The 16,901-nt window shown below is 34.5% G+C and overlaps 1 protein-coding gene across 1 annotated transcript in view; it reads right to left on the bottom strand.

Annotated features, from left to right (window-relative positions):
* Positions 1 to 16,901, bottom strand: part of LOC150075462 (solute carrier family 35 member D2-like protein) — a 64,262-nt gene that overhangs the window by 23,004 nt on the left and 24,357 nt on the right. The window contains exons 6-9 of the mRNA XM_090388687.1: positions 15,996 to 16,064; positions 11,786 to 11,888; positions 8,789 to 8,881; positions 7,650 to 7,796 (exon numbers count right to left, since the gene is read on the bottom strand). Of these exons, the coding sequence (XP_090244813.1) occupies positions 7,650 to 7,796; positions 8,789 to 8,881; positions 11,786 to 11,888; positions 15,996 to 16,064 (412 nt within the window). The remainder of the gene's footprint in view (positions 1 to 7,649; positions 7,797 to 8,788; positions 8,882 to 11,785; positions 11,889 to 15,995; positions 16,065 to 16,901) is intronic.

The following is a 16,901-nucleotide window of genomic DNA, read 5'->3' as shown; positions in this document are numbered from 1 at the left end:
TCCTCTAAACTTACTGTAAGAATAATAATTTTAATTTTCTGTACTCTTCCTACCTAGTTATCATCCAAAACTTCGGTTTAACAATAATTTTAGAGTTACAAAACTGAGTATTAAGCAGATTAAATATCCTTAAATATCTTTAAACTAGAGCTTGTTTTCTTCTCTAAGAAAAATGGCAAAATTAGCCACAGCAACTGTGTGTTAAAAAGAAAGCCTATGTAAAAGCCTACAGTTGCTGGCCAGCAACAGCTATATCGGGTAGCCACTTACAAGTTAGAATTCTATAAACATCGGAAAGATGCGCTTAGATTGCGATGCAAATTAGAGGGGGGGTGAGAAAGAGATACTCGTGTGAACGGATATCGAAGATTCCTCTCAGCCTCGTAAACTCGGCGTAGATGCAAGCAACAGCTTCATCATTACCTAATAAGGAGATAACGAAGAGTGGCCACACATGTTGCCGGAATATTCGATACATGGCGTGATGAGGGGATGATGGTTACCCCTTTGACTAAGTTTTCCATGATGTAGAGTCCGAACATCGGAGGACATGGAGTCCTCCAATAAGAGAAAAGGCTTGAATACACAATTATGGAGAACTTAGGATATAAAAGCGGGTCCTTGTAAGCCATAAAGAGAGCTGGAGTCTATGCTACCATTTGGAGAACATACCATTGAGGAGCACCAAGTCATCGCGAGAGCTAAGTAAGAAGCTACCACTCCTCGTTAAGGCATCGCCCGAAGTAACAGAGAGTCGAGGACCGTCGGCTATTCAAACCCAGGCAATATCTTAGATTGGTAAGTTGAGATGGTATAGTACGAAACGTTAGTAAGCATGATGATATAAAGATGGATTCTTTCTAGCTTCTTATAACTTTGTAACTTGTATGCTTAAGAATATAAAATTTAATATTATTTGTATTATTGTGTTTATATTAATGGAAAGAATGAAGCAAGTAAGTTTTCTCTTGTATTAAAAACTTTGTTATGTTTTGTATTATAGAAGTTTCTTTTTTCTCTGCCAAAACCTCACATTCAATCACTAAAATAGTAGAGCTTACAGTGATTAGAAGTTAACCGCGGCATCGAGTAATTAATTACACAATTACCCGATGATGATCACAACACAAAAGCCCAAACTGCGGGATGGAGAGGGGAATTAACCTTCTCCCTCTTTATTCTGAGGGTATACGAGGCTTTAGCATTAGCATTAGTAGAGGCATTTGATGCAAGAAAGCAAGCTTATGCAGCATCAGCCAAAAAAAAAAAAAAAAAAACCACTTCCACTTCACCCCTCTGTTCGTTCAAAATATCTGTCCAGCTGAGCCTTAAACTTATTTAGGCTATCAACTTCCACGACAAGGGATGGAAGTCTTTCTGTTCCACCAACCAACCACCCGCTGGTTAAAGGCAAATTTCCGCACGTCTATCCTACATCTGTCTTTCCTCAATTTGAATTTATGCCCTCTCAGGTGATTACTCTGAGTGAGAGGAAGAATCCCATCAGCATTGAGCATGCTCAAACCATTCAAGGCTTTATACACCTCTATCAGATCACCTCATTGGTGCCTAGTCTCCAGACACTGTAATTTGCAAAACTTAAGCCTTTCTTCATAAGAGCACCCCTTTGTTCCATTCACTAATCTTGTTGCTCTTCTCTATACTCGTTCCAGCAGCTCTATCCTTCTTGAAATGAGGCCTCCAGACCTGTATACAGTACTCTAGGTGTGGCCTGACCATTGCCTTATACAAGGAAATAATCACCTCCTTATCCCTGAGGCGCCTCCGTAGCCAGGTGGGAAGGAGCAGCAGTGCGTAGCACACGCTTCTTGATTAGACCGGGGTTCGAGCCCGTCACCACCAAATACAGAGGATGCGGAAAGGTCAGGGAATGACCACCGCATATCCCGGAGCAATATGGCCTTAGTTGTAATGCTCCTAAAAACCAAATAACAACAACAACAACAACAACCTTATCCCTGCTAGAAAAATTCCTATATATCATTGACAATACACCATGAGCTACTCTTGCAGCCTGTCTGCACTGCTCAGAGAACTTCATATTTGCCTGCAAAACCACCCCCAGGTGGTTGTGCAGGCAAATATTTCATTCTCTACCACTGTCAGTGTAGTACCACAGAGTAGATACGTTGCTCTGGGGTTGCTGTTTCCCATGTGTAGTACTTTACATTTGTCAATGTTAAACTTCATTTGCCACCTCTCAGCCCATCTGCTCAACCTTTCCAGATCCTGTTGCAGCAGCATAGTGTCAGTAGTGTCCTTGACAACCCTGCCTACCTTTGTATCGTCTGCAAACTTCGACATTAAGCTTGATATACCCTCATCAATATCATTCATGAATACAGAAAACAATAATGGACCCAACACTGAGCCCTGAGGGACTCCACTAATAACATTAGTCCATGACGGGCAGTGTCCATTGATTACCACTCTCTGTCTTCTCCCCCTCAGCCACCCCTTTATCCACAGCAGCAATTTGCCTCCAATGCTTCACTGCTCCAATTTGTGTAGCAGTCTTCCATGTGCAACAGTATCAAAAGCCTTTCTAAGATCCAAGTATATAATATCAAAGTTATTCCCTGCATCCAGTTCCTTTGTGACTGCATCATAGTATCCAATCAAATTGGTCAGGCAAGACTTCCCCTTAACAAAACCATGCTGTGTCCGAGCTATAGCTGAAGTCTTGTCTAAATGATCCTGCAGTGCTGCTTTAACTAGTGCCTCCATTAATTTTCCTGGAACAGAAGTTAAACTCACAGGTCTATAATTATTTGTGTCAACCTTTGATCCTTCTTTGTGAATTGGGGTGACATTTGCATCTCCAGTCTGTTGGTACCTCCCCTGAGTCCAAGGAAGTTCTCATAATTATGGCTAAGGGTTTGCTTACTTCCTTTGCTGCCTCCTTTAATATAACTGGATAGATCCCATCCACCCCGGGTGCCTTTCTTGTGCTTATCTTCAACAATTTCTCCTCCACTTTACTCTCAGTTATTACAAGATTCTCTAGCTTACTGCTAGAGTTGAATACACCTCTGGCTTTCCCCTCGCTAAATAACTCCTCATGTGTGAATGTCGATGCAAAATATTCATTTAGTTTGTTAGCTACCTGATCAGGATCATCAACAGTTGACCCATCGATATCAAGTGGACCAATCTGATTCATCCCCTTCCTTCTAGAGTTTACATAAGTAAAGAACTCTTTGCTGTTTTTCTTTGCATCCCTTGCCAAAGATTTCTCGTAATCTGCCTTCGCCTGCCTAACCTCCTTTGTAACTTGGTTACAGATCAACTTGTATCTATCATAGGCTTCTGTGTCATGTGTTAATTTGTATGTATCCCATACATGTTTCTTCTCTGCCATATGCCTCATCAGTTCATCTGACATCCATTTAGGCCTAAACCTTGAACAATATTTCTTAGTTGGTATGTATAGCCTAGTAGCTTCCAAGATAAGTTCTTTGAATGCTTCCCATTTTGCACTTGCTGTTGGTAACATCAGTTAGTCCCACTGTATAGAATTTAAATACTGTCTCAGTCCATCGTAGTCGCCTTTACGAAAGCAATAACCCTTCCCTTTACCCCTAATGGTAGTTACCTCTTTGAGTAAATCCCACTTCAGCACACTGTGATCGCTGCCACCTAGTGGTTCATTTATCTGCAGATTCTTAATGCATGAAGAATCACTGCTGATAATCAAATCAAGAGTATTCTTCCCTCTAGTTGCCTCCTGAACACGCTGATGTAGAAAACAATCATCCAATAAATCCACAAAAGCCTTGCTAGTGTGTGAGTGACCAGCCCCCAAATTCCAGTCAATATCTGGGAAATTAAAATCTCCCATTATAAGACTCGCTGATTTACTGGCCCACTCTATTTCCCTATACTCATCTTATTATACTCATCAGAGTCATTAGGCCTATAGCACACTCCTACTCTCAATTTTTATCTCCCAATGCTTATGTCACACCAAACTGACTCGACACTGCACTGTCCAGCGATGTCCACTGGCTTCACTTCCTTGGATTTTATGTATTTCTTAACTAATAAGCATAACCCCTCCTCCCTTCCTATCCATTCTATCCTTTCTGTAGATGTTGTACTCCCCAAATTCCAGTTCTGCATTCCTTATATCTGTGTGACACCACGTCTCTGATATCCCAACAATATCTGCCTTTGATGTTTTGAGCACTACCTCAAATTTATTTACTAAACTCCTAGCATTGGTGTACATGCAAGTATACATGCACCTATTTCTATTCTTAGCTACCCTAACACAACCCATGTGTTTACTTGTACTGCAATGACTCCCGGCAGTCTCTGAAATATCCTGCATCTTGTTTTTCAGGCTTCTGCTCATTCCAATAGAAGCAGTGCAAGAATCTCTTTCACCTGTGCCAAGTGACTACTGTTAATCTATTCGTCTTTGTCTTCCCCCAAGCTAGCAGTTTTCCGACACACCTAACACTGCCTCGATAGCATCAGCAAATATTCTTGCACCCTTTCTATTTAAGTGTATCCCATCCCTGTAGAAGCAATCTCTCCTGTTAACAAGTACAGTCCAGGCTGAAAAAAATTCTACCCCTTGTCCTATAGAAACCCACTAGACGAAATCAGAACTAGATACCAGACAGGTGAATATGTTAAGTATAATAAGATAACCAACCAAAAGAAAAAAGGCAAAAACGACCTAACTACACTAGGCATAAAAAAGTATAAATTATGCCTAGTCTGGCTATTTCTGTTACAGCCACACCCTAGAGCTTGTGAAGGCGAAAAGAGTGCGGACAAACAGGGAAGCCTAAGTAAGCAAGCACCCACAAAGAGAGGGGTAACATTAATCACTACTTCACTTCCACTTTCTAATATCCCTTAAACTTCTCTTAGTTCTGGCATCTTGTGTACTTTTCATTTCCATTTTCACAGACACCTTATTTATTCTACAAGCCACACATTAATTATATATATATATTTGAATAATGTTTAAAATAGTTGAAACTGAATCTTTCATAATAAAAAATAAAAAAATTAAAGCAAACATCACAAAAAAATAAACTTTTTTTATAAATTTATAAAAAAAAATATCAGGAACTGCATAAAAATATTATTTTTATTTATCATTCTAATATATATATATATATGCACACACACACACACACACACACACACACACACACACACACACACACTGGCAGACAAAAAAACTGAGTCACCTTCAAAAAAGTAACATTTGTGGTGAAACGTATAAGATACTGTTTGATTACAGTAATTTTCTTCGTCGCAAATAATACTGAAGAGCGTGTACACCCTTCCAATATGGCATTGGAAGGGTATACACACTCATCAGTATCCTGTTTTGCAGAGGTGTAAGCATGGCTCCATATCTTCAGTGACACCAAGAAAAAAAAAAAAAAAAAAAAAAAAAGAAAAAAGCGTAGCTGTTGCTCTGTCCCAGGAAGGACTTTTTACACATGCTATTGCTGATAAAATAGGCTGTCACCACCAGTCAACAGTATCCCGGATGCTGAAATTGAAATGAAGAGAAGACCTGGATTCAGACCGTAAGAGGGTGACTATGCCTTCCCAAGATCAATATTTGAAATGGCTATCCTTTGTAATCACCATGCCAGTGCTCCTGATCTAAAACTGGACTTTGAGATGGCCTCTGGTGTTGAAACAAGTGCACGAACTATCCAAAGATGCCTTTTGGAATGTGGTCTGTATACCTATCAGCCCAAGAAGAAGTCTTTATTGACCCAACAAATGAGGAAGAAGCGACCTGCTTGGGCTAAAATGCATGTTTCATGGACAAAAGAGCATGGGGACACTGTCATCTTTTCTGACAAATCGATATTCAACCTACAAGGCTAGGATGGGAAGCAATATGTCAGAAGACAAAAATCAGAGGCATACCATCCTGACTGCATAACACCAACTGTAAAGTTCCTTGCTGGTCAGATGGTCTAGGGATGCATAACAAGCAAAGGTGTGGAGAATTAAGTTTATTAACGGAACGGTGAATGCAGAAACCTACATTGCTAGCTTGGAGCAGTGCCTGAAACCTGTTATTAAGGATTACCACACAGATGTCTAAAAGTGCATTTTTCAACAGCACTCAGCACCTTGCCACACAGCAAAACTAGTAAGTTTTATACTATTTAGATTTAATGATGAGTTTGTCTTCTTGTCTCAAAAGGCTTAAAACATACTTACACTAATGTTTTCCCTTGTTTTTCTCCCTTAAGGTGTAGTCATACCTCAGAAATGCTGGCATTACAATATTGGACTGGCCCGGCAACAGTACAGATTTGAACCCTATTGAAAATTGCTGGTACATAATGTCGTCTAAAATTGCTCAGAAGAAGCCAACAAGTAAGACTGAGCTGCAGGAGAGCATTGTAAGGGTGTACCACACCCTTACAATGCTCTAATAATAAAATTAAAATCAAATTATCAATTTTTAATCAATATTCCATGACAAAAATATTTTTTGGAGACCAGTTTGCTAGGAATTGCAGTTAGCTGGTCTCAGACAAAGTGTGGAGTTCCAGGTTTCAAATTTCACAAAATCTAAAAATTGGCCTATAAACATATGCTTATACAAACACTAAAGTACATAACAAAAAAAAAAAAAAAACATGCTTTGAAGGTGGAAAGTGGTACTTGTAGACTTAGTAAGTCTACAGTACCAATACTGGAGGAACTTTAAAATGTATGATCTCGTTTACAAAATTACTCACCTCCACACGAATACTGCTGCTGTGTTCTTCTATAATGCATATTGCAATATTCCTCCCCCCCTTTCGTGGCTTTTGTTGTTATAAGGGTATTTCTTGGACTTTGGTAATGGTGCATCACTTTATGTGGTCTCTGTTATGGAATATTACAAGCATGTTCAATAGAATATCTCAAAGGGCAACTCTACTCCCTCCACCCTAGACAGATTAATTACACTCCTGATTGAATAGATCTTTAGTACTTCAGTCACTAACAGGATTCAACATGGTCTTCTTAAAAAAAAGTGACAGCATTGTTATTGTGATTTATAGAGTGCACAAACAACTAAGGCCATAATGTGTTGGAACTCTCAGAGACTTAGCAGAAATTGCCATAACAAAACTCAATTTAGAATTTCAATTTTGCTATGGCAAGCACTTCCATTTCATAATTTATATTATCCAGTTTTCCACTCTGACTTTCATGACTATACACTATCCCTTCTGGCTATACACATACACAGTTTCAAAAAATATTCAATTTTAGGGAAACCTCAAGCTCCTTTAAATATGATAAAATCCATTTTTTCATTTTTGAAGCTAATCTCTTCCAAAATGCTTATGAGAAGACATTACTGAAAACATCAAACATTCTAGTTAAAGCTAGTGCTTTAAGTCTCATACTAAATAATTAAAAAATATTCAATTTTATGGTTTTTATAATCTTGCATACCAGCCCCTTCCAGAATACGTTGCATGCCCAATGGACATAACTTTGAAAACCCCTGTTCTACACACTCTAATGAAGGAGTTCAGAATTGGTATATTTTGGCTGGATTCATTTTTTTTTTCTGGTGGAAAGTATTATAAATATTAATTAAAGGAGAGACTACACATCAATGAAAACCAGCCTACCTTTAAACAACCTACAACAGTAGTTGTCAAGGGAGAATTATGTGCTGTACACAATACTGTAGAATACATCAAAATAAATCCCATCAAAGAAGAAAGTAGAAAGGCACCAACAAATACTACATCAGTCCATCCTGTGTATAGTATTGCCTGAAAATATATCATTATTAAAAACAAAAAATTTATTCAAGTCATCTAAAATGCTAATGTTTCAGAATAAATAGAGTAATAAGCAATAAATTTACTTTCAAACAAAAATATTCTTTTTGAGGAAACCTCAAGCTCCTTTAAATATGATAATATCCATTTTTTCATTTTTGAAGCTAATCTCTTCCAAAATGCTTATGAGAAGACATTACTGAAAACATCAAAACATTCTAGTTAAAGCTAGTGCTTTAAGTCTCATACTAAATAATTAACTTTATTATAATTTGACAAATGTGGTTATTTCTTTGAGACTATTATGCAAAAGGAAAACAAATTACCACAAAACAAGTTAATGCATTCACCTTCCCCCCACAATCTACCTAATTAACAGATACCATGTAGTTATCTATAAGTTTTAGTGCCTTAAACTGCCATAGCCCCCCTTTTCTGAAATTAAAACCCATGCCTTTACCTTTAACTACTGCAACAACTTTCTTCATCTTCCAACTAATGACTGTGTGATCACTACCTGCCAATGGTTCCTGTACTTTAAGCCCTGTGAAGTCATCTGATTCGTGAGCATGATGAGGTCAAGAATATTCTTACTCCTAGTATTTCCTCTAACATGCTGGTACATTTAGTTACTATCAACTAATTTGCGATGCAAGGTGCTAGTTAACAGAAATGGAGAGTAAAGAAAACTTTTGGTCACAGAAAACAATGAACAAAAGCTCTTACATAAAGATCTGTGGAGTTATTGTGAAGGTGTGCTCTGACTCAATCACAGTCAACAGGCAAGCATATAAGCAAAGAAAAGGAATATGACTAATGAAAAAATATAAAACTACATTAAGATTGGAGAGCAAAAAACAGCTGAAAACAACATGAGGGAGCAGCAGCACCACCTATACATACTGGCATAATGTCTGATAACATAACGATTTTATTGTGCATGTTTATATATATATAATTATATACAACATTGTAATACTTGCCTTTCTAATATCTCCAGTATACCATGACAAAACAGAAAGTGGAACTATCATAAAAAGGGCATTGTAGAAAAGAAGTCCATATTTTCCCAAATCCTTCAAAAAAAAAAAAATAATAAAAATAAATAAATAAAAAAAATAAATAAAAAAAAAATAAAAAAATATATATATATAGAAATGCATTTATCAAAACCAGAACTGCACAGTGGGTTCCTGAAAACAGAAGGAACTGAAATTGCTATTAGAAGTTGTTTAAAAAATGGCACAGTTTTTAAGAAAAACCATGTTAAGGTTTTGTGAAATCACTTTTTTGTGAATTTTGTGAATTATGGCAATAAGGTACATGAATTTAAGGTACATTAAACATGAATTTAAACAAAATTTATTAAAAAACATGAAATACCTACTGATTTATAGTGTGTCACTTCATGCATTTAGTCTGTAGGATAATGGTAGAGCAGGTCTCAGTAAAAACTTAAGCTATGTGATAATGCAATTATTATTCATTAGAACACAGTGCAATGCAGCATTGGAAGCATTTGCAAAGGAAGGTAAAAATTCTGTTATTTGGTGTACTGTAATAATTCATCCTAGTTAGGAAAAAAAAAAAACCAAACTGTATGAATTAAGGCAACAGCCAAATATTTAAACCTTATTTACAATTTATCCTCCCATAAGCACTTTATAATTAAGTTAATGCAATTTGTGTTCATGTGTCATTACATCATTCTGTGCAATAAAAGATTTGCTGTCATTCAAATGAATGAATGACAGTTTCAACTCAAAAGAACCTGTACTGTCTTCCTTCATATTATAATATGGGAAGTGGTATCTTGTAAATCAACAGGCATTTCATGTTTTTTAATAAACTATTTTCTGAATTCATGTTGGCTTCTACATATATTGTATTCCAGTGTAATCATGTCATTGTGCATCCATTGCTCTGATGCCAGAAGTGAAATCACAAAACTTTAGCACTGTTTTCCTTAAAAGCTACACTGTTTATGAAACATCTTCTGAAAACATTTTCAATCCCTTAAGTTGTCAGGAACCCACTGCTTAATTAACAGTATGCAGTTCTGAAACACTCTTTTTCACACTAGTAATTTTTTAGAACAATTAGATAACCATGGAAAGTTTGCAGATTTTTATATACTAAAAGTTAGAACACATTATCTTGGCTGCATATTAAAAATAAATTTATAAATGCAATGCAAATATATCTGCATAAATAAGTTAACTCTTATCAGAATGTTGATTTTGAAGATACAGTCAGTTCTGCTATAATACGGTACGTGTTCCTAACTATATCCACATTATGGTATTTCACGCATTAAAAACAACAGGGCTTATGGGAAAAATAGGGATGGGTAGAGCACTCAAAAAATAATGTTCAGTCTGGTAAGTAAAACACTTAACAAAAGTCAGAAACCCAATAAAATTGCTAACACAGATTTAAACATCTTAAATCTCTAATAAATAAATATTACAGTAAATAAATATTACTTTACCTTGACAATATACAAAGTTTGCTTGATTGATATTTCTATTCACTGACATTCTTTTTTTTTTTTGGATTGTAAAATTTAAAACGGTAAAAAAGGTAAGCAATCAATAGTGATGAATACGGCACGCACAAATTGCATAAGTGAGATAAGGAGCAACAAGTTTACGAAGCTTAAAAAAATAAGAATGAAGAGAAGATTCTGAAAATTTATTTATATGATTGAAGATTTCATGGAAACACATTTCACCATAATAAAGTAAAAACCCACAGAATTCTAGCTATTGGTATTGTCGCAAATCAAATGCAATAAGATCGAGTTTACTACCAATTTATAACAGATTGCACTAACAGAAAAGCCCAATAAACTGGAAACTGCAAATTGTTTTTATTGTTTTATGGCAGTGAAATGTGCTCCTCTGCTCACACTATCACGCTTCATGAAATTTCTGTTCGAACAGAAAAATGTGAGCTCCTGAAAACATGAGTTGGCCTACAATATCACATGTTACCTTGTGGATACAGCAAGTGACAACAAATGATCAATACAATTATAGTAAATGGGAAATAGCTCTCACACATTTGACGTTTGGCATTTTTTAAGCTTCATAAACTTGTATGTATTGCTGTGGAATTCGCTAAGTTCAGCTTAGCGTCGGGTTTCGCATTCAACTGGTGTTACTTGCAGATGAAATCGCGCATGAGCCAACACAAAAATTGTGTTATACTCACTTGTTTGTTTGTTATTTGGTTTTTAGGAGTATTAGCAACTAAGGCCATATTGCTCCGGAGATATGCGGTGGTCATTCCCCAACTTTTTCGCATCCTCCGTATTTGGTGGTCACGGGCCCGAACCTCAGTCTATTCAAGAAGCGTGTGCTACGCACTGCTCCTCCTGCTCACCTGGCTACGGAGGTGCCAAGTGTTATACTCTCATTATTCCCTAAATATCAGTTGCATTGGAGCAAATTCACATTGCAAAAATGCATGTTATAGCAGAACTGACTGTATGTTCTAAAGTATTCACCATTCTATTTCCAAATGTAATTGAATATCTCCACAGTTACTCTGCTTCAATATTCTTATTGTTATCTGTTCTGAAAACCAAATCTGTTTTTGTATAAATGATATAAATGGAGTATTTAAATGTAAAGATCGATTTTCACCTAGCAGTATCTTCTTCCTTTATTATTCTTTAATTTTAAATCTAAGTTTTCTACCTATATAGCTGAGTTTCTTTTTTTGCTGTATGGAATATACAGGGTTATTCAAAGTGAAGTCCGGGATTTCAAACAATTCCTGTACACACGAGCAGACAATTCTGAAACCCCGGACTTCATTTTGAATAACCTGTATATTGTCATTTTTCTCATTCAGTTTACTTTACTCTGATACGCAACTGAAAAAAATTTTAAGATGAAGCAACGAGATTTCAAAGTGAAAATGATATCTAATTTGGATTCACTAAATCTCATAATATTACCAATTAAACTTACCCTAGAATCTAATTTCTTCTTTACACAGATATTGTTGGCAGCAGTAAAGAAGTCATTACTAAGAACAAATGCATATCCTTTGGCATCAAAGGTGAGATCATCTCTAAAAAAGCAATGCATAATATAAGAATTTCCAATAATTAAAATAGAAAAAATATTAGAATCAATATTACAAATTATTTTAAAAGAAAATACCATTAGATATTTTACATGATAAATGTTTTTGAGATATATTAATTCTTAAAAATAATAATACAAATGCATTACTTCACTTCAGACATATAATAAGGCATCATGGTTAGGTGCTTCACAATGTGAGATGTAGTAGTAGTAGTACCACTACTACTATTACATCTCATTTTGTGCTATTATTACATCTCGTTTACATACTATTAACTACTATTACATCTCGTTTTTTATCTATATAGCTAACTATATAACTAGGTATATAATTTAAGGTTTGGAGATCATTAGAGCTAAATTTATAAGTAGTTTTTAAAAATAAGTAATGAGAGTGTCATCGCCTAAGTAGGAAAAAGTACCAAATCTGTTAAAAAAATTTTTTAAGCCAGCTTAAAATATCAGTTACTCCCAACATTTGGCACTGATCAAAAAATAAATATATAAATAAATAAAACAACAATTTCAGTAAGCCAGCCTATGCAAGGGCAGTTCTTTTGTGAACCGTTCTGCAGTGCATAATTAAATAACATAGCAGCTATCCATATATAATAACACCACAGATCTATATAACCTTATAGAACATAAATGATAAGAAACATCTCTAGCATTCTGTCTCAACCTATAACAATCAGTCAGAGCTGGCCTTAGCAAATGCAGGGCCCAGTTTGAACCATTTTGGTGGGCCCCTGGACTTAAGATAATAGGTATAAGGAATATATGCTATTACGTCAAATTAAAAATAAAATAATATCTATATTTATTAGTTATATTTTGACACAAAATGGAATGCAATATCAAAGAAGGAAAGTAAAAGAAGTTTATATTTCTTTGTTTTGATCAAACTAAACACATCAGAAAATTATATTACAATTAACTCGACATGGCATTTCAAAACCTTAGACCCAACTCATACCTAACCCAATAACGATGAAGACAAAAATCAATCACTGTTAAATAATATCACTCGTGTAATGGATTTTAACCAACAAAACTGTAATTATAAAGAAATTTTTCTTGTTTTTTTGTTCAGCAACATCTAAAATTTTATAAAAATTTAAAATTCTTACTTCATCATATTCTAGTGATAATATTGTAAGGCTACTGAGTCTATCTTGGAGCATGTTTGATCTGACCTCAGATATGATTTTAATTTGGAAAAGCTGCTTTCCTCTGAAGCTACTATGACTGGAATTGTCAAAAATATGCATAGAGCAATAAAACAGTATGAAAATCCAATAGCTATCTCATTCAAGCAAGGTATTTCAAGATTTTCAAAGGTTTTCAGAAGTATGAAGAATTGGCTTCAGTTTTCATTTCCTTAACAAGAATATGACCATCTAAACATGCTATTCTTCTGCAGTGCAGTTGAATGCTCAATTGAATAATTTGATTTGACTAAAGCTGCATCACGCTAGAGCTTTTCAGCTTTTTAAAATTCTTTTTCCTCTTTTTGTAGATATACCTTAAAAAGAAAAGCTAATTGCTTCATGCTACCTACATCAGTCCCAGTAGGGTGTTCATTATTTTTCAAAGCTGGAGTTGTCTATTCCTGCCGTAACTTCGAAGACTTTTGAGAGCTACCAAGGGGGAATGAGTTGGCAGCAATAAAATATTAGGGCATGCGATGACTGCAGTGCAACCAAGGTCAAAAGGCCACTGGGTATTCATAATACCCAAAAACCCAATCATACCAACTGCTGGTTAGGCCTAGTAATGTTTGTTGTTTGTTTGTTATTTGATTTTTAGGAGCATTAGCAACTAAGGCCATATTGCTCCGGGAAATGCAGTGGTCATTCCCTGACCTTTCCGCATCCTCCGTATTTGGTGGTGACGGTCTCGAACCCCGGTTTAATCAAGAAGCATGTGCTACGCACTGCTGCTCCTTCCCACCTGGCTACGGAGGCGCCAGGCCTAGTAATGCTTCCATGACATTTCTATGGCTTCTAATGATCATTAAAAAAAAAAAAAAAATAATAATCATTTTGCTTTTACCCCTTTGGCAATATGCTTAGAAAAGTTCCACGATTCACTGTGTTTCAACTCAATATATCCTGGAAGAGAGTAAATCAAGATATAATATTCAACATATTATATCTTGAGACATATCCAAGCTATGTTAATGCATTTAAAAGTGGTCATTATTGCTGGAAGATGGCAGCACACAAAATCACTGCATTCAATCTTTTCACTCATTATTACATGTGCATTTAAATGTGAAAAATAGTCTTAAAAAATCACACATGAAATGGATTTTAAATCACAACCTAAGGGGTTAACAGAGAAATCAGGATAAGTCATATCAGTTAATCATTCAAAAACTTTCATCTATATCTGCTAGTTACCAGCAAAGTTCTGGAAATGACACATAATCCCTATTACTTTGAGTCAAATGCATGTCCTAACTGATTTATAACCTGGGACAGTTTTTTTTAGTCTTCTCATTTTTACCATGGAAATTGATACTTCTCATAGAGTTATTGCAGAAGCAAAGAATGTGAAAAGAAAGTTCTAAAGTTCATGTGATAATCTTAGGTTTAATTCATGTATTTAACTACATGAAGTTTGATCCTTATTTTAGATAATTCAGAATTTTTTGACAGCTGTTTATTTTGATTAGCATGTATTTTCACAAATAATAATATTGCAGTATCTTTCTTCCATTTTTTCATATTTTACCATAAAAAATTAATAACAAATATTCATTCATAGCTGCATTACAATCTTCTAAAGATGTGATGCTATGCACTTGCTAAAAGCAACTGCTTAGGTTATTTAGTTCTATTATATTTTATTTTTACAGTGCTCATTGTATTATTGACAGGGAAAAAAATAATGAGATATCCATATATTGTTAGGTAAGCTTCCAAAGGTTGATAAAAATCAGTCCATTCAGGTTAATAACATTTTTAGGTAGAAAGCCTTGAACTATGTCAAATTCAACCTATGACACTGTTTAGTATAATTGCATCATTACTACAGAGTTGAATTTTTTAAGAAAAATCAAAGTCTGTACATTAGGCATCATTATTATAACATCCTGTATAGTGAAATCCATTAAATTTAAATAAAGATTAAATAAATAAATACTTGATGATTATGAATACGCTGCTTTCTTCAAGCTGCATTGACTAGAGTAAAAAAAAAAAACTTTAATGAGAAATATTTTGAAAATGTCTACTATAATTACTTAAAAAGGATAGATATGTAGTATCAAACATTATCATGCACGTTCATACATTATAAGAATTCAATATGCTCAGTGATGCTCTTTCCCTCCACCCACAATAGCAGTTTCCATTCTTCCATTCTACATATACAGTGCGATATTCTATCATCAAATAAAAATGGCAAAATTAGAAATCTTCAAGGTTTTCAAAACTTTAACATCAGTGTAACATTTTCAAACCATTTTGAGATAGCCATTTTGTTAAGAATAGCCAAATGGACTTTATTTTATTTTCTTTTTGTATAAGAAGTATAATATCTTATTATCCAATTTGCACTGCATTTCTGTAATTAAGTTTGAATTAAGAAACTTTCACTTTCTGGGGAAACTGTTGTTGGATGTCAAAGGTTCTAAAATTTTCAAATTTTAAAAATAAAATATTTAAAAAAAGTAATGTTAAAAAGAAGAAATACTAACAAACCATGTGAATTACTTTCAGGTAGAATTTAGTATGTTAAAAAACTGGATTACAAAAAATTTGATTACTGTGCATTGAAGTACCATTACTCTAAACATCAAATACTACTTAAAAATTTGCCACTTTTTCTAGATTATAATTTCTAGATTCCTTTGTGCAATCTTCATCAGGGCTGAATGAAAAAAAAAAAAAAAATGAGTATTGTGTGAATATAACCAAGATTCAAATATCACAAATTCTACTTTAAAAGCAATTCATGCAGTTTGATAATTAACAATTCTGTTAAGACAAAACACATGTTATTCTTACAATATATTAAAAATATTTAATTAAGAAATTTAGAATCTAATCAAAGTCTTACAATGAGAAAATTTAATACATACATGGCAGCAATAACTGCTCCTCCCACAGTAGCCAAAACAGAAAAAATAATAGTGGTACTTTGCTGTATCCTGTAAAGCATATAAAAAGAATTAATAAATTATAAAAATAATTTCAATATTATAATATAAATTTCAAAACTTTAACAAAAGGAATAAGAAAACCATAACAGTGTAAATTCTAAAGGAGTTCCAAAGGAAAATTACATTTATCATGAAGGCTCAATTGGGAAGGCCAGAAGCAGGGCTCTAGTATTAATGTGGTGCTAATCTACCTCTGATATTTATGATAAGGGAACGAAATTTAAGACCACTATAGTTTCTTAAAGTTGGTAAAACACACGCACACTGAATCACAACCAAAATTTTTATATTTAGATATGATATATGGAATTTTTTTTTATTAAGATATAGCTATACTTCTATATATAGCCAAAGATGCTAACACATATCCAACAGCATGTATTGAGATACTGAGAAAAATAAACTACAATTTGAGAAAAGCACAATTTAATATTTGATAACACCAAACACAGGTGCATTCTCAACTATAATAGGACTAATATTCAAATTTCATAGCACAATTGGGGGGGGGGGGAAAGGTTACCACTATGGGCTATCTTATTCTGCATTACTAATAAGCAATACACCTTTAAATAAGAAGTATAATGTTATTTATCAGATGGTTGTTTTGGTGTTTGTTGACATCTCATCAGCGCAGTAATTCACAATCCAGTGATGATTAAATTCAAAAGATGAAAGGCATCAAAAGCTGTGAAAACTAAGGGTTCCAAAATGATCCAATAAACTGTTCTAAGCCTTCTGTAACTAATACAGTTTAACAATAAAAGGACTTCAATCATATTTTATAGTACAAGAGAAAAAGAGGGCATTAATCACTCAAAATAA

This window comes from Mastigoproctus giganteus, chromosome 14 (genome assembly GCF_048544385.1).
Source record: "Mastigoproctus giganteus isolate SK-2022 chromosome 14, ASM4854438v1, whole genome shotgun sequence".
NCBI classification, from domain to species: domain Eukaryota; kingdom Metazoa; phylum Arthropoda; class Arachnida; order Uropygi; family Thelyphonidae; genus Mastigoproctus; species Mastigoproctus giganteus.
This window is presented reverse-complemented; position numbering and strand designations above follow the sequence as displayed.